The sequence below is a fragment of the Pteropus medius genome, unplaced genomic scaffold (assembly GCF_902729225.1).
Source record: "Pteropus medius unplaced genomic scaffold, Ma_sr-lr_union100, whole genome shotgun sequence".
Taxonomy (NCBI): Eukaryota; Metazoa; Chordata; class Mammalia; order Chiroptera; family Pteropodidae; genus Pteropus; species Pteropus medius.
The window spans coordinates 4792484-4816129 of NW_024342647.1; the positions used below are offsets into that span (position 1 = coordinate 4792484).

A 23646-nucleotide genomic window follows, 5' to 3' on the forward strand; every position below is an offset into this window, starting at 1 on the left:
CTAAATACAAGGCTCACTAGATTTTTTAATAAACTGCTCCATCTCTGATTAGAACCATAAGGATAGATAGAGGCAGAGACAGAGACAGAGACAGAGACAGAGACAGAGAGAGTGTGTTAGACACACTGGAGACTCCATTCATGATTGTCTTTCTCATTGAAGAAGCCCCTTAGCTCACCCATCACCATCACTATGCCCTGCCCCTCCATCTTTCCCTCTTCCCCTTAACTAGGTGTGGAGTTGGGGTTTGGCAAGAATTCCACAACTGGACCTCTCATCAGAAACCTGATCTTGTTTTCTTGGACCTCTGAATTCACCCCAGGCACTGCCTGGGAACTGGGGACCCTTGGATCTAGGTCAGAACACACCACCTGAATTGATTTTGCTGCAGTGGTACTTCCGTTGCGGCATCCCGCCCGATATAACGTTCCTCCCAGGAAAAGAGAAAGAAAATGAGGAGGAAAAATAGGGGTGAGAGACGATGAGATAGGGGAGGGGAGGGAGGAGAGAGGAGGGGGAGCGAGGAGAGGAAGCGAGGAAGAGAACAGATCGGGGAGGAGAAGGGAAGGGAGGAGAGGAAAGGCTGTGGGTGGGACCGTGAGGGGAGGGAGAACAGCACCTTCCACCACCTGGGAAATAGCGGGCAGTGAAGTGGGATGTTTCTACTACGCCAGCCGAAATCTGTGCTATAAAAAGTGATGTCATTTACCTTGGTGTTTTTCAGAATGAAGAAAAACATCTCATGGCTTTTTACATTTGTTGCTTATTTTTCTTTTCTTCCCTCCTGGTTTGTTTGTTTTAATTCATTTACACATTTGCACAGTCCAACCCGTTTGGGTAAATGCCTCTTCAGCTACCCAGGAGCAGCTGTTGTCCTTTTCCCCCTGGAGCATTCAGGAGGGGTTCCTGCGTCCTGCAGCCTCAGCCCTGGGGGCTCAGCTTGTCCCAGCCCTGTCTAAGCTCAGGGCCAAGCCAGCCAAGGCCCTCAGGGCTGTGTCTCCAGCAATTTACTCAGTTTCACTGACTAAATGCTCATATGTGAGCAACTGTGAAAAGTCCTCTTCTCTCCTGGTGTGCAGAACATGGCTTTTAGGGGCTGACAAAGCAAGGTTTTGCCTCTGACTAGCTGGATGGCCTTGACTGACTCACTCTGTCCATATCTCCCAGGACAGATAATGAAATAAGATAACAAAATAACAAACATCGACTCTTTCTTCTTCCTTCTTGTCCCTCCTAGCTCTTGGGTATCACAGACTATTCAAACGGGAAAGAACCATGAAAAATATCCAATCCATTATCATTTCATGATGGGGAAACAGGCCCAGTGAGGAGTGACTGGTTCACCATCATACAACCAGTCAGAGACAGGACAATGTTTTATCCCCAAAGTACTTCCACAAGTCAAATAACTCAACAAATACTTATCGATTGATTTGTTTCCAAGGTTAAACACTTCTTACTGTTTACTTCAGGCACAGGAACTACTCATTAAGCATTCAAAGAAGTCAGTGCTAACCTCAGTCAGTCAGCCTGCGGATGGTGCGGGTGGCTGGGTAAAGATGGAAAGCATTGTGGAAAGGTCGAAGGATTTGCATTTTCCAACTGCATTGTTTCTCTGGGTTCTGAGAATTAAGTTATTTTTATAGCCTGGAGAGGCAGGGATGAAAAAGCCCTCTTAGGGTGAAATATAACAATGAGTGATATCTAAGGAGCTCTTTGGCCTCCGAAGGATTGCAACAGACTTTGCACAACAGAAGCTAGAGACAGTGGGTGCGAAGCAATGCGGGTTTTGCAACCACCTTTTGTATCCTCTGTGGTAGCAGGGGCGTGGGAAAGGCCGATGGCCCCTTCCTCGCTCCCCTTTCCATGCTCCCAGGTAATACAGGGCAGGACTGAATCGCCTTTCAGAGGGCCTGACTCTAGGGGAGCCCATTGAGATCCCGACTCTTTCTCCTTCTGGATCTCATTAAACAAACATGAGAGATGCTATGTGACTCTGGACCAGTACTTCCCCTTTGGGGGCCGTGGAATTCTAGAGGGTAACAAAGAAGTTTGGACACTTTGGATGTACTAGATGATCTCTGAGGCTTCTTCCAGCTGTGACTCTGAGTACTTTACATGGAATTCTCTGCTGAAAAGCACCACCATCATATGGAGACAAATGTTCTTTATTAATACATTATCTCTGTGTGGTGCCTAACCATTTAACCCTCAAGACCACCCCATGGGGTAGATAGTACCATCTTTTTTTTTTTTTTTTTTTTCCAAAATAGAAAACTGAGACTCAGAAAAGTAAAGTGACTTGTTCCTGGACACACAGTCAAGAAGGGGTAGATTCAGATCCAGTAAGCACATCACCAAAGTTCATAGTCTTTCCAGAAAACATCTTCCTCTCTCAGCTCCAAACTAGGTACATTAACAGACGCCAGGTCCAAAGCCCTGAGGAAGTGATGTTACACAGCTGAAAGACAGGCTCTCAGACCACCGGGGGGACCTCGGGAGCCAGGTGTAGGATGACATAGTGATTTCACCCATCGCTGAAATACACAGTGAACTGGGATGAAATAAATACCAGTCCCCACTCCATCCCCCTCAGTTTTAAAGGGCGATGCCTCTTGTCTGTGTTACTTAGGAAGCAGAATATTTTCATATTCCAGAGCTGGAAGAGAGCTCATCCACTGACTCTCTCTTTGTTCAAATGAGGACACTGAGACCCAGAGAGGGAAAGTGATATGCCCAGGGTCGCCCCGCAAGCGGCTGTCAGCTCTGGGATGGCAAGCCAGGTGAAGGAGGTCATCTTTCCATCACACATCCCTCCCTCACCCCTGAAATTCAGAGACATGTGGGCCTCCCAGGCCCAAAGGCAGAGCTGATCGGAGCACAGAGATGGAAAAGGGAGACACAGACTGACTTTTTACAGCAGGACACATGGCTGCCCGGGTCCCAGAATTCCTCCGTCCCACTTGGCTACAAAATGGCCCGGGCGAGCAGCCCCAGGGTGCCTTACCTCTGCTCGGCAGAGCTGTAGGTCTCCCCTCTCTGGCAGCTGCTCAGGGTGACGGGGTCAAAGTTGTCGAAGGAGCGGAGGGCCACCCCCGAGATGGCGACCAGGGGCGAGCTGAAGCTCACACGTACCGCCTGGCTGTGGTAGAAGGGCTGGCTGAGGTCATGGGCCACCGGGATAATCAGGGGATTGTTCCTGCAGCTCAGGACGTGGAGGCCTGTCAGGGGAGACAGAGGGCCGGGGGCCAGGCTCATTACTCAAGGCCAGTCACGCCCTCCCCAATGGGCCCTTCCCGAAGCCCCCAGACCCTTTCATGTCACTGCACAAAAGCACCATTGGGTGGCCGGTGGGGATTTTGAGTTTGATTGAAAGTTTCTTTGTCTGCCTTTTTTTCTTGGTTCCAAATCTTTCCAACCCCCTTGCCTCCCTGCCCCCTAAGCTTTCCCTTCACCTAGCGCCCAAAGCCCCTCTCCTCCCCCAGAGGGCTACCCCTCAGCCAAGCATCACTGGCCCTCACTTCCCTCCCACGTCGCATGAGGGCTCGATGGTCTGGGTTGCTAGTTTTCAGACCGCCTTCCCAGAAATAATTCACAGCAAGAGGCCATTCCTGTGGGAGGCGGGGAACCTACTCTCTTTTTGAATCTAGGAAACTGAGGGCAACCCCGTGATGAAGTAGGAACCTGTAACCAATCTGCAGACAGAAGGAGCATCGTGAGCAAGAAGGAGCTTTCCAGAGGAACATGAAACAGCCAGGGATATAAAGTCCAATAAAATCCAAGCTTGCCTCACTCAAAAGCCCTCGGTACTTTCCAGAACAGGGAACAAGTCCCCAGGCTTCCAGACAGCAGGGAGAGGGGCAGGGAGAAGAGGCGCATCCAGCAGGAGACGAAAGGAAATGGTGACGGGGGTGGAGACGATGAAGCGGAAGCTGCCTTTGGTATTGGTGCAACTTGGTTCTGTTTTTGCTTTAGCCACTTCCTTATTCTGTGACTCCAGCAAACCCCTAAGACTCAATTTATCCATCCAAAAAAATAAAAGAGATAATCCTGAGCATCTCGCGGCAAGGCTGCTAGGTTGGGACGTGAAGCTCCCAGTTCGGCAGCCCCCTTCTGCAGTCCTCTCTCTCAGAGCTGCGAAGCCTCGGCAGGGCATGTCAGGATGCTGGGGACAAAGGATGGGGACACGGTGGAGAGGGATGGGGATATGTGGAGGTCTCAGGCATCATGTAGGGAGATCTAAGGAGCTTCTGTGGAACTGAACTTTCCCCCACTCCGCTGAACACCCTCTGCTCCAAGCCCGACTGTGGTCTTCTCTGCCAGGACGGCTACGAAAATATTTGCTTCCCACTTAGGGAAATTTCTCAGGAATCCAGATAAGTCCAGAGGGGTTTTCTTTCTCTCCTTTATTCATATGCCCACCCCCACCCCTTGCCTTTAAAATGAGTTAAATAAGTAAACATCAAAACAAAACAAAAATACCCTCCCTCCTCTCTTGGGTTCTGCTTGACCCTAGAATGACCCCATGCCTGCTTACTTCCCAGGGGTCTTTGAAATGAGCAGCTCCCTGTGGAATGGTGCCGGCCTGGAATTCCAAACACCTGGCATGGCTGCCCAGAGGTCTGCTGGGCAAGGGGGACTGGAAATATGGGAGCAAGTAATAGGACTTCCTTAGTGCCAGGTCTTGTGTTAGGCGCGGGTCACAACAGTCTCAAGGGATATCTCCTTTACTATGTCGCTCTGACTGTAAGTGGCATCATTGTCCCCAACGTGCATAAGAGGAATGCGAGGCTCTGAGTTAGGTATGAGAAGTCAAGAAAATTGCTCACATTATTAAGGTGAGTGAGTGGTAGGGGAGGGATTTAAACCTAGAATGTCAGCTCTGGAGCAGGGGCTCTTTCCTGTGTACCACGGCTCATGTGGGTATGCAGAGGTGGGGTGGTCATGTGACAACCCCAGCCCTTGTCCTCCCTCTTTATCCTGTGCTGGGGTAGCTGATTCCTCGCCAGCCCTCCTACTTCTGAATCTGACTCTTTCTTATTCCTACTGCCGTGGAAAAGTCTGAAGCTTATGCTGGACACACACTGGCACTTTGAGAGCATTCACAGGCATCTCTGGCTATAGGGTAAAGAGCAGGGGGCTAATATTCTGAAAACCTGGCTACTCTACTCTTCCTGGGTCCCGCCATATAACCCAGAGTCTCTCAATGCTTCTCTCTGGGTCCCGGGTGCTGACACGCTCAGTGGGAAATGGCCTTTGCCCAGGCTTCCCAGGGTCTTGTGAGGACCACATGGGATGCCTGAGGTTAGAGGTGTCTGGCAGAAGAGTGCTCCTGAAGGGCAGACTTTCACACTGACCCCTCATCCTCATACCTGTTAGACTCAGACTTCTCTAGATACACAAATGCTCCCTGATCTGCAGGCAATCAGAATGCCAGAGAACAAGAAAGAACAAAGGGGAAGGAAGGGCTCATTCTCAGGTGACCCTCACAACCGCCCGGGGGCAGAGCAAGTCAGGCCCGAGGGGGTATGCTCACCTAGATCGTGGCTCTGATCTTTGGTATCGAGCAGCTGGACGCTGATGGTTTCCTGCTTTTGGTCCCCATAATAGGTCCCATCGGTCACCAGGTGGACAATGACAGCTGCAGCAACCATTGGCTGAGAAAAGTATGCCTGAAATGCACATGACATCAGAGGGTCACTCGCGCCCTCCGTCACATGGTGGGGAAGCAACCACAGGCAGGGCACTTCAAGGAGAATGTTTTATTTCAAGAAGTGGACTACTTGTCATGGGCCCAGGATGGAAGGAGGGAGGCAGTGAAACCTCATAAGGAATAGTACAGACTTGGAGGTCAGAAACTGTGTTCCAGTGTCAGCTCTGCTCCATCCCAGATATTCCTGTGTGATGTTCAGTGGTGGCTGTGCTGTTCTGGGTCTACATTCCCTTATGCCCAAGTGGTGGATTAAGTAAATAGCTACATCACAGGGGGACTGCGAGGCTCAGGAAGATAATGGGAGTAGAGAGAGTCTGGCACACGCTAAAACCACAAAAAATGGTACTTATTATTTGTCGTTTCTCCATGCTAACCTCTGTACCGGGCGCTGGAGAGACAAAGCTGATAAGACATGGCCCTTGCATTTCTTCAGACTATGGATTCAAAGTAGGTCAGTGACATGCAAATCAAAATTCAACACAATCCACAATCCTTAGTCAAGAAGATGGGTTTGTAGACGGGTAAGCAATATCATGCAACAAGTGTCATCCAACAGCTGACCAAACATGTACAGGACTAGAAGGAAGAGAACAGTCACTGTTTTCTGTGAGGATCAGTAAAGATTTCAAGGAAGAAAAGACCATTTTTAAAAACCTGGAACAATGAATAGGAGGTTTCAGGAAGACAAAGGTATCCAAACTCTTGGCCAAAATAAGAATGACTTGGGGATATTTCACGGCAATTAAAGGGTTCCATTTCAGAAAGCATCCCTGTCCTTAAAATGAACACCCTCAGTGGGTGAACAAACCATGCTGAGAAAAGGTCATAGAGTCAGTGCTCCTGGGGGCCACTGCTGGAGATTCTAAGGCTCTCGAAGCTCTGGCTTACCCGGAGCCAGAAAGTGGTCTGTGCCAGCTGGGAGTATGGGTAGCTGAAGGTGCAAGGATACCAGGCATGCTGGGAAATGCCTTCACTGAGATCGATCACCTTGGTTCGACACACCTGGGGAAAAAAAAGAAAAAAACAAATGTTGGAGAAGGTCTCAGAGGCTGAATTAAATTCAACTTGACAAACCTTCACTATCCACATATTTTGTTCTTGGCACTGCAGGAAGAGACGTGGATAAAGTGATAAGATTCTATTCCAGGAGCCCACATTCTAAGGTAGAAGAGAGAAATCTTTACCGCTATTAAGAAAAGAACAGATAGCAAGTCTTGGTGGTAGACGTGATAGAGTAATTCCCATGGAGACAAATCCTAGAGGAGTTGATATTTGAGTTAGGTGTGGAAGAATAGGTTAGAAGTAAGGGGAAGGACACTGCAAATAGAAGGAACAGAAGCAGAGGCTCAGAGGAAAGCAGAAACCCAGAGTGGTTAAGTTGTGATAAGCTGCCTGGCATTATCAGAGCTTGAGAAAGTGGCGGGAAAGGCTAGCTGAGGAGCTGGAGCTCATAGCCTCGTGAATACCAAGCAGAGTTCTTTAGAACAAATCTGTAAATTGTGCTCAGAACTATATTAATGATAGAGCAAAGATGAAGCTCTGCTTATAAGCATTTGCTTCCCCCCCAAATATAATATATATTATATATATAATAAATATATAAACATATGTACACAAACACATACACATATTCGTTTTCAATGATAGATATACCAAGTGGTTTTAAAGAAACACAAAGCCTGTATAGATGAGTAGAATTCTTCAAACTTAGGGGTTTCTTGTACATTCAAATGTCATTTCATTCACTGGTTCATTCACTCACTCAAATAATATTTATTGAATAACTGCTATTTGCCAAGCACTCTGGGACAAGATGGTGGACAAGACAGATGCTGAGGAGCTTAGAGTGACAATGTGTACAACTATTCATCAAGTAATCACAAAGAGTTACATAACTGTAAGCTGGAGAACAGAAAAGCACTATGATGAAAAAGGTTAGGAAGAGCTGAGTTGTTCTTGAGATTGGTCAGAATTTTCGCAGAAGTTCACCTCAAATTAGCGATTTTCCTCTGAGCTCTAATATGGCTCCTCTCTCAGAATTTCCCTGTGCATTTGGACCTGTCATTCCACATCAGCAGGTCTCAATCTACTCAGGAAGTAAGGCAGACCTAGGGAGGCTCAATATAGTCAAGGATCAAAAATATCCATTCCAGCAATATCTACAGTAGCAAAAGGTTGGGAATAGTTTACATGTTCATCTGTTGGGAAAGGAATGTATAAAGTATGACAGTCACATAATGGGATTCTATAAGCAAAAGAATGTTAAGAGGACTGAATGAGATTCATAGACAGGGACGATACTGACAACATCCAACACCTGTTCAGTGCAAGTCCTGGCCAAACAAAATGGAAGCCCCGCTCATGAGTTCATAGACTTCAACACAGAGAGACTGCGCAGACATAACGCTGAGTGAATTAAAAGGAACAAGACACGAGTACATTATGATGCCATCTATAAAATCATGCAAAGCAAGACTTTCCCTATGGATTCATATAGATGAGAGTAAAAAAAACTTAAAGTGGAGTGGAAAAGTTACATATCAAATTCACTAATCAACATCAAGATGTAAGACATGGCTGCATTATAATCTACAATTGCAAGCATCAGTGGCTTTTCATATATATATATATTTTTTGTTGTTTTGGAGTAATTTTTATTTACAGAAAAGTTGCAAAGGTAATGTTGGGAGTTCCCTATACCCTTCAGCCAGTGTCCCTTAATGTAAATGTCTTCATCAATTTGTTCTTGAAACCTCAAGTAAAGGAAGAAAGTTGCTTAACCAAGTGTAGAGAATCACACATTGTCACTCTTGGACAAGCTGGCTTTGGATTAAGGAGACCTGGTTCTGGTCCGAGCTCCCTCAAAATGTGATGTCTAATTGTGGACTAGTTATCGTGCCTCTTCGGACCTCGGTTTATCTTTCATATTTGAATGGATTGGGTCATAGGATTTCAAGGTGTCGCCTATGGATTCCTATGGTTCCTTGGAGGTGTCAGCCTGGAGCGGGGGGTGGGGTGGGGGGGTCAGAATATGGGAAAATCTGCTTAGTTTCTGCTCCACTGTTTCAACCAGAGCATCATCTGAGCATCATCTGTTTTATATATCAAGCTGCCTTGTAATGTTTCATTTAAGGAAAGAGCTTCACTGTTTTAAAAACATTAAAAAGTATTGAAACTTGTTCACTGCCAAAGTTCCCCTCCCTACTCCCCAAGGCATCAGTGGGTCCTGGGAATACAGTACTAGTTTCCCGAATGTCACAGGTAACTTCTTAAGGACAGTAAAGTTGCCAAGAATCAACCATCTCCTTGGCCAGGAATTAGGTGATGGCTTCAGTTATTCAAATCTCTGGAAGCCTAATACCCAGGAGACTATGGGTAAAACACAGTAACTTTAATGGGCTGGAAGATGTTTTCGAGTTTATTTATTTTTCTCAAAAACAACTGGGACCGAGCTAAGGCAGATCCGCCAGTGGATTGTGTTACATTTTACAACAGTGCGAGACTTTGCATAAACTATCTATGGCATTTGAAATCCAGGCCAGCAATTCGACATGTATTATTTTGGAATTCTTTCCCCTTGTGTTCTTAGCTGCCTGTCCCCCAGCAGAGCGTGGTGGAGGACATCTTTGGAGGGCTGGGGGGAGGGGGAGGGAGGGGCTTATCTCTTCATCTAAAGCATTCACAGTCAGAGAAGTCTCGACATGAACAAAGTCCTTATTGCTTAAATACAATGTCCTCTTATCTGTTCTTTCTTCCCCTCTCAGCACTAAACGGGGCTTCAGAAGAGCACTGTTATTTTACCCTCCTGTTTTCCTACTTAAGTTTTGTGTTTGTTTCAGGCTGGCTGGGATCCTGACCAGGGACAGTCAAAGCAGATCAGAGAGGAACAAACAAATCCAGCTGAACCTTTGCCCAAAGCCTCAGTGGATCTTAAAACCATCCATGTTCCTGGGGAGGTAAGGGAAGGCTACAGGGGAGCAAACGCTCAACGCGTCTCCTGCTTTTATGGACCCCGCATGAATGTGCTCATTCAGCAGTCATTTGCTGAGGGCGTAGGGCACACTGGGCTCCAAAGCCCTGAGAGAAAAAAATGCCTTGCCCATGGCCATGAGGTTGGTCACCAAGAATAAAAGTGTGATCCCAAGATAACTATTTCTATGGGGAAGCTCTGTTTTTACCCGCCCTCTTTTATGCATCTTCCACAAAAGCAAATCCAACTCCCTGAAGCATTACTGAGCAAAGTAGATTCTACCGAACATTTTGCTGGGGAGCAAGCAGGGGAGCTACATCGCACACCCCAGGTGGACTCAAGCTCTCATGTCGTCACCTCAAATCCCTCCTCACCCATCGGCTCCCTCTCCCCAGTGTCTTCAGGGTCTCTGGCTCCAGTGACCTTCTCAGTTCTCCCAAACTTCTCTGCCAACATGCTTGTCTCCTAAAACTCACGCAGAGCCATCCTGCTCTCCCCAGGTTGTCTACTCGGGCAGACACAAATCCTTCCGATACAGCTGAGGGCTCTACCTCGCCTCCTAGCCCCATAGATGCAAAGGGGTTGAACACAGTAAACATTTTACCCTCTTTGTCACACTAGTGTGAACACAATCTGATTCTTCCCTTCACATTGCTCACTGCCTTTATGGCACACATCCAGGGGGCTCTAGAAATATCTGCTGCCTCTAGGTTTCAGGTTCCCTTAGGGAGATACAGAGGGGGTTTCCTGGAGCTGAAATCTGTCTTTCTGCTCACTCCCATGCTCACTGCAGCATTATTCACAACAGCCAAGAAGTGGAAACAACCGAAATGCCCATCAACAGATAAATGAATAAATAGATGTGGTATATACATACAATGGACTATTATGGGCCTTAAAAAGGAAGGCAATCCTGCCCTGTGAGGCAATAAGAATGAACCCTGAGGTCAGTATGCTAAGCGAAATCGAGCAGCTACCAAAAGACAAATACTGCGTGATTCCCCTTAGATGAAGGGTGGAATGGTATCAAAGAGTGGAATGGTGGCTGCCAAGGGCTGGGGGAGGGGAAAAGGGAGTTACTAATGAACAGGCATAAAGTTTCGGTTAAGCAAGATGACTAAGTTCTAGAGATCTGCTGTACAACATTGTACCTATAATTGACAATACTGCACTGTACACATAAAAACTTGCTACGAAAGTAGATATCTTATTGTTTTATCACGATAAAATGAAATACAACAAATATTATTTTGAATGACTAAAATATTGATGTTCACTGAATGAATAAATACACTAATAAATAAATGATCTAGTAAAAGGGGAAGGGGAATTTGTATAATGTTGCTAGGCACAGAGCAAATGTGGTTGGGTTGGCAAGCACCCCCATTTAGGTCTTGTTAGGGTTGGAGGAGGGATTCCTCAGCATCTTCTTGATTACTTCATGGGCCAAGAATTCATGTCCATTTGTAAATAGTCCAATTTACTTGTGAACAGCTCTTCCCAACAGCCAAGGGGGAGATAGCTGGCTGTACTTCCTCCTACTCTTTGTGGGAACTTGAACAGGTTCTCTCCTGAGACCGTTCCTTTTTCAGTGGTCGAGGAAGGTAGGTGTCTTCACAATATAAGATAAGTGGCAAAACTGTTATGAAAATGCAACTTTTCATGCCTTTTCCTCGCCTATGTTCTGCACTCTCTCGATCCTACTTTTGTTGAGTAGAATACTTTCTCCAGTGAGACTTCTCCCTCTTCCCCCAAGAATTCACAGACCAAATAACAGACAGGAATTCTGGTGCCCATGCCTCTCTCTCCTCCAGGAGGCCCAGCCTCAGGTTTCAGATGGAAGCTGAGCAGGTCACTGCCTCTTACCACCACTTAGCACCTGCAGGAACCAAGAGGCAACCAACCACTTTCTCCCTTGGCCTTGAGGGGAACCGCTTATCTTTAGAACAATCTCTTAGACCAGCGGTCCCCAACATTTTCAGCACCAGGGACCGGTGCTCCCATGAGAATCTAATGCCTGATGATCTGAGGTGGAGCTGAGGTGATGATGCTAGCGCTGGGGAGCAGCTGCAAATACAGATGAAGCTTCACTTGCTAGCCCACCACTCAATTCCTGTTGTGCAGCCCAGTTCCTAAAAGGCCACTAGTACCACGGACTGGTACTAGTCCATGACCCGAGGGTTGGAGACTCCTGCCTTAGACTCCATCATCTTCACTTATATCTATACTTACTTCAGTACCACCCATGGGAAATAGAAGACTGGATCGGTTCTGGCTGTGTCACTTATTAGCTGGACATATCTCTCACATGCAACTTCCCACCTGTGAACTGTAGTAGTTGTAATGAATGACCTCTAAGTGCCCCAGGTGCTTATGGATGCCCACAGTTATAATACCCACCAGGGATCTCTGTCACAATATCATTACATCCTCAAATTTACTCCATGAGGTTGGAATCATCATCCCATTTTTCTGATGAGAAAATGAGGCACAGAGGCTTTAAATAACTCTTTCGAGATCATATATCCAATTGTGCATGACAGTCAGAAGTTGGAACTTGATGCCTCTGATTCCATGTTCTGTGTATTCTATCATGAAGCACCACAGTTGTTACTTTTCTTGGTTAAAACCTCCCCTTCCTCTGATGGAGAAGAGGGCATCGATTACCACTCTCTTTGCCTCCAGTTACCACACATGCTCTCCCTGCTCCAAAGGTCCCCATAATTAACTTTCCAAAGTGAAAAACTAATCATATCACTGTGCTACTTATCATTCCCTCCATGGCTACCCATGGACCACAGGATGGAAAGTTTACTAGACACAGCTGGTCCCTGCCTTCACTGCCAGCTGTCTTCCCTCCATTAGCAGCAGGCAGGTGTCTACATATGTACCCAGTGGTGCTCCCTTCTAACTGGACGATTCCTTCTCCCACATGCTGTGGACTCTGCTACCATGAATGATGCTTGTGCCCAGGCTTCTCCCTGCAAACGTCCCCCTACCCCGCCCCACCAACTCTACTCCAAAGCACTGGATTGACCATTTTGTGAAATACTACACATACTTCAAAGCCAGTTTCAAATATCACTCCTCCTCTGAAAGCCTTTGCTCACTCCCAAGCAGAATTAATTGCTCTCTCTTCTGTGTCCATATAGTTCTTTATATATACCTTGGTTACAGCACTTGTCAAGATGGATTATAGTTGTTTACAGACCAGTCTTATCCCTTTAAACTCTGAAGACTTCTAAGGTGAGAATCATGTTTTATTTATCTTCAAATAAATCCTAGCAGATTGCCAAGCACAGAGGACACATAGGTTCTCAATGAACAACAATAAAAACAGCAGCATATATCAAGTGTCTGTTTTATGCTGGACACTGTTTTAAGGACTCCATATGTACTTGGCTATTCATGTAATCCTCTTGACAACTCTGTGAGGGAGGTACTATTATCATACCCATTTTATGGATAAGGACATTGAGGTCCAGTAATTTGCCTAAGGTCATAACCAGTTAGTAGCATCGGGATTCAAATCCAGGTACAAACCCAGCCCACACTCTTAACTGTCAATGCGAGGTTGAAAAGGTCCTGCCTTCATATCTCTCAGGGCTGTTACAGAGGATGGACTGGCATTTCTCCTTGCTGCCATCTCTTGGGCACCTGAATAGAAGTTGCCTCAGCAGACCGAAGCAGGCCCGTCTAGGTCTGCCCTGGGCAGGGCTACGTGGTGAGAGCCCTGGACGGTCAGCCAAAGGACCTGCCTCCTAGAACTGACTCAGTTGCTTCCTTCCTTTGACACGCATCCTTCCCACTTGCAAAAGGATAAAGTAAGATGAATCCCCAGAAGGCTTTTCAGTTCTCTCCTTTTGCTGGCTTTTGATTTCTAGCCTCTTCCTAGTGACTGCTGCTGAAGAAAGTGTTGACTCTGCAATGAAGTGTGATCATCCTGTTGGCCTCTGAGTTGACTCATGGATCTCATGTCTCTGACACTCTGAGATGGAAAACTAATTTCAAAGGCATCTTTTCTGTCTAAGACAACCAGAGAATAAGATAAAAGTTGACTGCATCCATTCCAGCAATGTGTTTTCTGGTTTGTTTTTTCGTTTGTTTTATTATTATTTGTTTGTTTGTTTTTGATATATGCTGCAAAAGAGCTTGAAGATCTTCCCCCAGAACTTTGAGAGCACTGGACTTGAGCTGCGATGGTCCTCAGACATGTGATTCCAGCCGTCATATCTGATAGACAGATAGATGGAAACAGAGCCCAAAGCGGAGAGGAGAAACAGGCTTGAGAGTATGCTGTAAGCTCCTCTAAAAGGGGCTAGGGTATCTAGTGGTAGTTGTGGGTGCCCAGACTGACAGAGCAGAGGCCCCAAGACTTGGGGACACACATCCGCTCCATGCACTGCCAGCCACTACATCCAGCACCCGCCACCAAACCCCCTCCTTTGCCGACGACTGCTTTCAATTAGAGGAGTTAACGATGTCTTGCTTTCAAAGAGTTTTTGAAATCCAGTTTATCTTCCACCCACACACGACGTACACAGAGGCGGGGAGATAGAGGGAGAACAGGGCGAGCGGGAGTTCTGGTATTTTCCCACACAGGGGAGATGCCATGAGGTTTCTATTGAATTTCACTTTTACAGATTTACATGCCCTTTTGTCAATCACAGGAGGGAGGAAGTACTTGTCAAACCTTTAGCCCATCCTCTCCAATTTCCTCTTTCAACCAAAGAGACTTAGGAATAAGGAATGGGGGGCAATAATGGGGTTCATGTTGACAATAACAATACACAAAAATGCACAAGCGCACGCACGTGCGCATACGCACACACGCACACCAGGCAGTGTTTCCCAATGTTTCTACTTAAGCCACATTTTAACCTCAGGCTTACAGGTCCAATGCCAAATTATTTTCCCAAGAATTGCAAGGTTGCAAGAGGGGCAGAGTTCCTTGATATGACAACTGGAGGGAAAGCCTGCTGGGAGGCAGCGCACCAGACCCGGGCTGTAAAGGGCCCAGGGAGACGGGGACATGGTGCGGCTCAGGTAGGATAAAGCCCCCTCTGTAAAGCCAGAGTAGCTGTTCCCTACAGAACACATCGCTCCCTCCTCAGTCGTCCTGCGTGGGAGGGAAAGGGCACCAACCCTTAAAGACAGCTGACCAGGATGGCCGCTTCCTGCGTATTATCTCATCTGACTCTCATAACAGCCCTGAGATGTAAATATTTTTGTCCCCACTTTAGAGATAAGAACTCTGAGATTTGGAAGGCATTGGCTTAGGAGTCAAAGCCAACTGGTCTGACTCAAAGTCCATTCTCTTCCCACCCTGTGGCTGGACTTCCCAATAACTAACTCTTGGTCATGCCTTTTCTGCAATGCATTTGCATTGCGGTTTCTCGTCTGTCCATCTGTCTCCATGCATGGACTCTGAGGACAGTGGGTGTGCCTGATTTATCTCTCCTTTTCTTTGGTGTCTAATGTAAGTCACTGGGCGGGGCTGACCAAACGTTGCCTGTGTTGAACTCACATGACTTTTCTGAAGTGACACACGTGGTTCAGGGATGACCTATCTGACCCAGAAGCCCAGGTCTCCATAGGCCTAGCCCGATGTGCAGAGATGATGTGGTTGATGCACGAAGGCCACCAGGAGACCCAAGATTCATGCACAAGTGTTAGCAGGCATTGCAGCTAGACCCATCTGCCACCCAGGCTCACACGGACTTGATGTGCAGTAAATATGAGGATGATAATAGTAACTGGTAGTCGAGGTGATTTCTCTCATCGATATGCACTCTAGAGCCTGTTCGATTCTGTTATTTCATCTAATCCTTAAAACTATCCTGTGAAAAAGGTATGAGCATTACCTCTCCTTCCCAGATGAGAAACTGAGGCTGAGAGCTAACAGGGAGCAGAGCGGCCCTCGAGCCCCCGGATCGGTTGAGGCAGCATTGGTGCTGCCATTCCGCCACCTCTTTCCCAGGACAGACATCGTGAATTAGACAGTACATGTTCTTCCCCAGAGTATAGACCTCTGAATCCATCTCGACACAAGCAGACTGTGAGCCACACATGGTTGCTCAACTTTGGCCCAGGAGATGAACCTACCTGCAGTCCTTGAACTTCACTGTTAGCTCACTGAGGGCAGGAATGGGGTCATGTTTATTACATCATCAGTATTAAGAGCCGAGGAAGCCCTAAAGTACCCACTAAACACATATGAGTTGAATAAAAGAATGCACTAGCAACAATAACAATAGATGTTATTGATCCTTCACTATATATCAGGCTTTCTAACAGGTGCTTCCCATGCCTCATCTCGATTGACACATATATGAACACATGCAATCCAAATGCTTCAATTCCAGGTTCAGAGCCTCTCCCACCTGGCTTGTCCTTCTCCCCACTCCTATGCCTACCCTGACCTCTTTCCTGTGCCCCTCATTCCAAACTGACTCTGAACATAGAAAACTTAATGGGCAACTGAGGGGTAAAAGATATACAACACACGTGTGCACGCACGCACACACACACACACACACACACACACATCCCTTTAATCCCCTCCTCCAACTTCCTTTTTACACACTTAACAGCAATAAGAGAGGGGGGAGGGAAGGAGGGAGGGAGAGAGAGAGAGACAGAGAGACAGAGACAGAAACAGAGAGAAGAAAGCCAGGCTTTTTTTTTTTTTAACCGACCATTAGAAACAATTATCACTTTCCCCAGGCCTCCAGAGCAGCCTTCCTCTTTGACGCATGTCTTAAAGAGACAGAAGGAGGGGAGGGGAAGGGGTGGATTGCCTTTCTATCGATTTCAGGATTTATTATTTGGCATGGACAGACAATCAAGTAAAGAAGCATTTCCTGTGTGTAGGGCCAGTGTGCAACAGAGCGATACCTTCTTCCTCACCCCTCACCCCTCAGCCCCACCCCCAGAGTTCTGGAAATAGCAGCAGACTTCAGGTCCTCCACCGGGAGTCACTTCCAGATAAGATAACTTGGCATTCTATGCCCTCCAGCCCTGGGGCTCAGCTCTGGGGTGATTAGCACCTCATTGCTCCCAGGGTCTGTCCCTAACATATTAAGCGTTTCACACTCCTTAGGGGTCTAACATCCTCCAGGCCCATACCTCCCCCCATGTCTGGAATCCTGTGGTTTGGGGTGCATGACCCTGGCCTGATCAAACAATCATGCAGAAAAAGTCTAGGCTTTCAAGAGGAATGGAGTGAAAAAATCATTTAAGACATCACTGTTCTACAGCATAGTAGCACACTAACGTTTTTACAGGCGGCGAAACTAAACTTCTTAGAAGAGAGATGGTTCCGCATCATAGAATTGATAGTCGGGGACTGCTCATGCAATTGCTTAATTTCACAGACACAGGCTCAGGATTGGCAGGGCACAGAAGGTGGACGTCCCAACCTTCTTCAAAGGAAACGTTTACACGAGAGGTCTGACAAAGTATCCACGATAGGTGGAAAAGCCAGAGTATTTTCTGTACCATTATCTAAACCAGCAACTGTGACCAGCACCTGTGTTCCAAGGGCAGATCCTCACATTCTTGTGAGGCAGGTAACACCATCCTTACTTACTCTACAGATGAAGAGCCTAAAGGTCAGAGGGGTAATAGGGTTGCCCAAGACACACCTGTCGGGAATGGTCAAGTCTGGGTCTGCCCCCGCCTGGGTGACTCCCAGCCCGTCTCCTATTATACAGGTGAGGAAGCTCAGGCCCTCAGTGTAAATGATGAGCATCACAAGGATGACGGCAAAAACAGTGATGACGGAGGGCACCCGGCTGCTCTCCCCTCCATTCTGCTCCACCCTTAAGTCACTGTGAAGAGGTGTTTCACATTACCCAATTCCAGACGGGGAAACTGAGGCCGAGGAGGAGAAAGAAAGAATCACCACAGCAGTGGTAGCGATAATTCAAATAAGGACACTGGTCACCAACTGACGTTGTAGGAAATGTTAATTCTCATAGCCGTGGGGTCGGCATTCTCTCTCCATCTCGCAGACAGCAGAGCCAGGCGCTGAGCTGTACCCATCACCGAAACCCAGACACGAGGTCTGAGGAGGTGCTGGGGCAGGGGGCTGGGGCTCCCCACAGCTAGTAAATCCTCTAACAAGGGAGAGTGATTAGTGTCGGATGTGGCGGTCTGCTTTTGTGCTGCTGACAACTCCTCCTTTTAAAGGCCTGGCCAGGCTCATTTCACATAGCCCCTCCAAGGCCTGCTCCGGTCTCTGTAATTATGCCATTCGCTAGTCACCCAGGCCTGCCTCTGAACTCCTGACCCAGCACTGAAAAGACTTGGGATCTCGTTACTAATCTCTTAAGCCACCTAGTCCTCCAGAGTACACCCATTTAAGTTGGAGGCCAAGGCTTGGGAGGTGGGAGCTGGGGAAAGGGAAAGTCCAGCACAGGGACTTCTCATGACATGGCCATGTTCCCTCTCCGGGGCCTGTGGCCCACACCACAAGGCAGCTGGCCTGGCTCTCCGGCTCAGCGCAGGGGTCGGCTGCTCTGCTTAGAGACGAAGAGGCCTTCGGAGGAGAAGGGGAAGGGCATCTGGGCCCACCTGTTTGTAATTTGGGGGTGCGGGCAGGGGATGAGGACTGTGTTTGTTTTAATTATTATTATTGTTGTTGAAAAGGGAGGGAAAAAATGAGCAGAAACTGCTAACATCTGGAGGCTGCCGTCCAGTTTACGTAATCTCCCGTAGCCGAGGAGGGACACGGGATCCCCGACCAGATGGTCCGTGGGTGACTTCACGGCACATGTGTCTTCTCCAACAGTAAGATGCTGACGGGGTTAGGAGAGTGGGTTGTGGGACCTTCTTGAAATTCTTCAGGGGTGAGAGGCAGAGGTCAGGGGCTCCCAGAAATCTCAGTTTTCTTTTAGAAGACTCAGATTTTTTTTTCGCAGCCAAAGCTCAGATTTTTTTCTTGTATTTCTCTCTTATTCCTTCGTGATTCATGTCCTCATTCAATATACATGTATATAGCATTGACTATGTGTGTTAGTTTCTTTATTCCTCATGGTTTATATGAGAAAATGGAATCCCAGAGAAACAAAAGCGATAAAGGGAAAATCCCTTCTCCCGACGAGCTCCCAAACCCACAGACAGGGTGGGCGGAGGGTAAAAGATTATGTGAGCAGCACTCATAGAACAAGCAACACGGCAGGTTCTGTGTTCCGGTTCTGTGTTCCAGGTACCTGCAGGCTGAGGGACGGGTGTGGAGAAGGAAGTTCCCTCAGCCACCTATGCCTGAGGGCTCTGACTGCGATGCAAAATCTGAATGTCGAGCAGGCTCTGGAGAGCAGAGGCTGGGGGAATAAAAAGGCAAGAGAAGGGAAAAAAACTGGGCCACAGCTGAGCCATGAAAAACCCAGTTTCCCAGATGATGTCAATAGCAGAGGCATGAAGGATAAAGTTCGAGATGCGGAATCTTGCTGCAAACAGCTTTCTGAGCACATTGTTTTTTTTAAAAACACATCACAGATTTTCTGGCTCTCCTTTTTTTTTTTTAAACATTTACACTGAAAGCAATTAATGAAATTTTGTGAATTCTAGATCAGGGTATAAAAGCAGTGTAGACAGTGGATCAGATCAAAAGGGCTCTCTATTAGCTTCAACCAGAATATTAACTAGTCTCAAGATCAGAACACAGAGGCACTGCCAGCATTAGATGAAAATATGGAGGCCCTGGCAGCTCCAGATATGAATCTTGAAGCATCATGATTTTTATTTCAGAGCTCAGAGGCATTGTCATTTCTAGAGAAGCATGTTGATCATCGAAACACTTCCAGGATACCGAGATGCTGTGATTCTAGAACGGGACCAGGCAGTGTTGTCTGCGCTAAATCCAGCACCCCAAACTGCCTGAGTAGAGAATCAAATATCGAAGATCAAGGACACAAATCTAGTTAGCTTGAATCCAAAATATCCTCTCTGCTGGTTCCAGGGTAGAACTGGGAAACACCGCCAACTCTGAAGCAAAACACTGAAACATGGAAACCTCGACCACTCAGCTCAGACCTCCTTTCGGCCTTTCTCTGGGAGCCCTGGGACATTTATGGGTTAATCAGGAAAGCGGTGACCATATCCCAGCTTTGTGCCCGGTCACCGAAACCCTTGGTTAGGAATAGCAGAGCAGCGGTTAATTGAAGTCTTGACCACACTGGCCTATTGAAGAAATGTCAGGGGAGTGACTTTTCACTTAAAAACATCTCTGTGTTAAAAGAACAAGGTTGTCTCAAGTTTATAAACCGAAGACTTTCCAGGTTGTTTTTTGTTGTTGTTGTTTTTCCTTTTTTCTCCCCCTCATTTGTCTCCTCCAACTTTCCTAATTAAGATCTGTGTGTTCCGAGTTGTGTCCAAGACAAAGTATGAGTCACATCACCTGCAGGAGTCTCACTCTATGGCAGGATGACCACGCAGCGTGCATTGTCCTTGGGTTCTCACTGCAGATCTTGGGGTCTCTGTTCCCCACCTACAACCTTGGTAAGGAAAGACTGAAAACCACCGAGTGGTTGGCTCTCTCCTCTTTGCTCTTGAAGAGCACTGCTTCCAGCTTGATTTCTCCTAGGATGAGGCTCCAAAGGATGCAAAGCACTAACATGTACAAGGAACCAGAGGACAGGCCCAGGGATTGCTCATGTTTTTGACAGCGTCCTGCTGGACTTTCAGCTCAAACAAGGGCTCTCATTCTTAAGGATAAAGGTGCTGTTTCTCTCTGGCTTGCCCCTCCAAAATTCAGAGATAGGGGCAGTGATTGTGACATGCACACTGGGGGGGGTGCTTTGCCCACAAACTATTCAGTGAACACTGCTGACTGACATGTTTACCACCTCATCAGCAGATTCCTGCGAGGGACAAGTCCTTCCAGAGTGATGCTTTCCCCCAGTGGCACCCTTGGCCAAGGCAGCCCACATCTGCACAAAGAAGGGTGTTGAAGCAGCTGTTCTGAGATGAGGTCCCTGGGAACAACTGCAGCATGATCTAGGATGTGAACTTTTCAACAATCCCTACACCTGCCACTTTCCTGAACCTTCCTTGGAGCAGTGGCAGTCACATACGTTTTACAGCCAAAGGGATGTGGGCTGGAAATTTCAGCTGTTGCCATTTACTGTCTGCATGGCCTTGAACCCTTCACAAAGCCTAAATTCCTCCACCGCCAATAAGGTGTCTGTGCCTACTCCGGAGGGTTGTTACAAGGATGAAAACTGCCCTGGAACATGCAAGTGTTTAGACACTGCCCTTCATCTTAGAAACACACAATTAACATTTCCCTCCTTCATTCCTTCCTGCTTCTTTCTTCCTGGCTCTCCCTAACCTCTGGGCTGCAGACTGGTACCAGTCAGTGGTCTGTTAGGAACCAAACCTCATAGCAGGAAGTGAGCGTTGGGCAAGCGAAGCTTCATCTGCATTTGCAGCCGCTCCCCAGCGCTAGCATCACCGCCTCAGCTCCACCTCAGATCATCGGGCATTAGGTTCTCGTAGGAGCACCTGTCCCTGGTGCCAAAAAGGTTGGGGACCGCTGCTCTAGAAGAAGACAGATATGGGTTCAAATTCTAGATTTCCTTGCCTCATCCCCAGGACAGTCGCAGAGACTGAGATAAGTTACTGAACTTCTGTGAGGATCTACTTACTTCTCTGTAAACCAAAGAGTTAGTCACTGTCTCACAGAGCGGGTAGCAAGTGTAAAGGTGCTAAAATAGCACAGAACTCCGGATAGGGCTGTGACTTGACTACCCCGATGGCCAGGCCACTCACACTGCTCCTGTCATGATTATCAGCTCCTATAATTACAATTCTGTTATGTCGTTACTGTCATTTCTCACTGTTTAGTCATTCCTTTTCCTCTCTGCCTAATGTCTATTGTGCTCTTCTCTCCTCCCTCCACCTCTCCTTCCTCCCTTCCTTTCTTCCTCTTGCTCTTTACACTCTCCTTGGCTGGGCCTGTCATTGGAAGACCTCTCTGAGGGTGACACACACTCTCAAGCCAGCAAGACAGCCCTTTATGTTTCCATCAACCTCTAGTCACAGGGATACCACCCAGACCCTAAGTGTTCCCACAGTCACAAGAGGGAAAGGGGGAGAGACTTTATCCCACAGTTCGGCCTCTGGAAGCCGTTTCCCACTTTCTACGCAAAGCTGTCGACAGAGAAAAGTACATGGAAATATTCATCACAGGCCTACAACATGTCAGACCCTGTTCTTGATGCTAAGACACATGGCAGTGAACACAGAAAAAAACCCCTGTCTTTGCAGCTAACATTCTGGAGCAGTGGGCAATTCTGGAGGCACAGCATAACAAAAGGAATTTGAATTGAGGCTGAGTTTCAGGACCTCGTCCTCCCCCCGACTCACCTGCCTCATCTGTAATATAGAGGGTGAACCAGGGGACTTAAAAAGACCCTGCTTACTCGGGTCACCTATTGTACACACAAGGGAATCTGGCCACTTAAGGGAATCACTTAGAGATGCGGATTTGTATATTTAAGCCAATCACAAAGAAGACATCGGTCAGCGGATGTTCTTTCTAATGGCGTCATTCGGTGAATCCAGAAACATTCTCTGTGTGTTCCGTAGGCAGCCAATCCTGCGCTAGGCACTAGAAGTGCCTAAAGGGATAAGATGGCATCGAAAGCCTTAGTTGTCACAAGCCATTTGGTATGAAAAGCCGTGGACACAGACAAATGCAAACTAAAAGGCAGCTTGTGCTTTGGGCCACTGGGTAACTCCAGAAGGGCTATGATATGTCAAAAGAGTAAGGGCTACTCACGGTCTGGGGAGGCCATAGGGAAGAGGTGCCTTTGAGCTGGACCTTGAAGGACAGTTAAGCCTTAAAGCAATGGAGAAGCAAATGACAGATTTCCTGGGCAGGAGAAACGGGAACCCCACAGCATGTCTGGGGATTGCAAGTTGGCTCATTTTCTGCCTGGAACATACCCTTAAGGCCATGGGCTGTGAAGAAGAGCTGGTACAGATCAGCAAGGCCCTGCCTGCTAAGGCTATTGGACATTATAGACCATGGGGGACAATACAGAAAGCTTCACAGGCAAGAGATCCTTGAGACCAATATTTATTGTGAATGATGGGAAATGTATTCCAAAGTCAAAAATCCTCCATTGAGCATAAATGCAGACTTATAAGATTTAAGAGATCGTATCACAAAAAGATTAGTGTGTCATGTTTCATTCTGGGAAAGAGAGCAATATTATTTAAAAAATATATTGGGGCCGCTGGTGGGGTATACTGGAAAGGGCATGGGCTGTGGGGCTAACACAGCTGCATTCACTCCTGTACCACCACCTGGAGTAGGGGATCCTTTGTGAAACTTTGCTTTCCCATCTGTGAAATGGGAACACGATTCCTACCACATAAGTTGGTTAAAAGGATTTAATAAAACAACTGAATAAATTTAGGTACCATTTACTCTACACCAAGCACTGTTCCAAGGGCTTTATGGAATCCTCACAATGACCACTTCATTTTCCTATTTTACAGATGAGGAGACAGGCCCAGAGAGGCTAAGTAACTTGCCTGAGGTCTCACTATGAGTGGCCGCCCTTGGATGTGATATACTCTAGATTAGCTCCGTCCAACAGGAAGCCCGCTACTCTCATGTGGCTATTTAAATTTAAATTAATTAGAATTCGAAGTTCAGTTCTTTAGTTTCACGAGCCATATTTCAAGGGCTCAGTATAATTGGTGGCTAGAGGCTATTCTGTAGGACACGGTAGACACAGAACACTTCCATTGTCACCAAAAGTTCTACTAGACAACTGCTGTGGGGCCTGGGCTCGTAACAAGTGACACAATTCTGCCTTCTCTGGAACATTAGCTCTGGCCCATATAGCTCCCCGATGCATGTCAGTGTAGCTCCTTCCTCGCATTGTGCTGAACTGATATTCTGTCCCTGGACCCCTTGCCTCAGGCAGCTGCACTGCAGACCTGG

The 23646-nt window shown here is 47.2% G+C and overlaps 1 protein-coding gene across 1 annotated transcript in view; it reads right to left on the reverse strand.

The window, feature by feature from the left end:
• Positions 1–23646, reverse strand: part of PAPPA (pappalysin 1) — a 219355-nt gene that overhangs the window by 57737 nt on the left and 137972 nt on the right. The window contains exons 11-13 of the mRNA XM_039866768.1: positions 6602–6715; positions 5537–5672; positions 3008–3221 (exon numbers count right to left, since the gene is read on the reverse strand). Of these exons, the coding sequence (XP_039722702.1) occupies positions 3008–3221; positions 5537–5672; positions 6602–6715 (464 nt within the window). The remainder of the gene's footprint in view (positions 1–3007; positions 3222–5536; positions 5673–6601; positions 6716–23646) is intronic.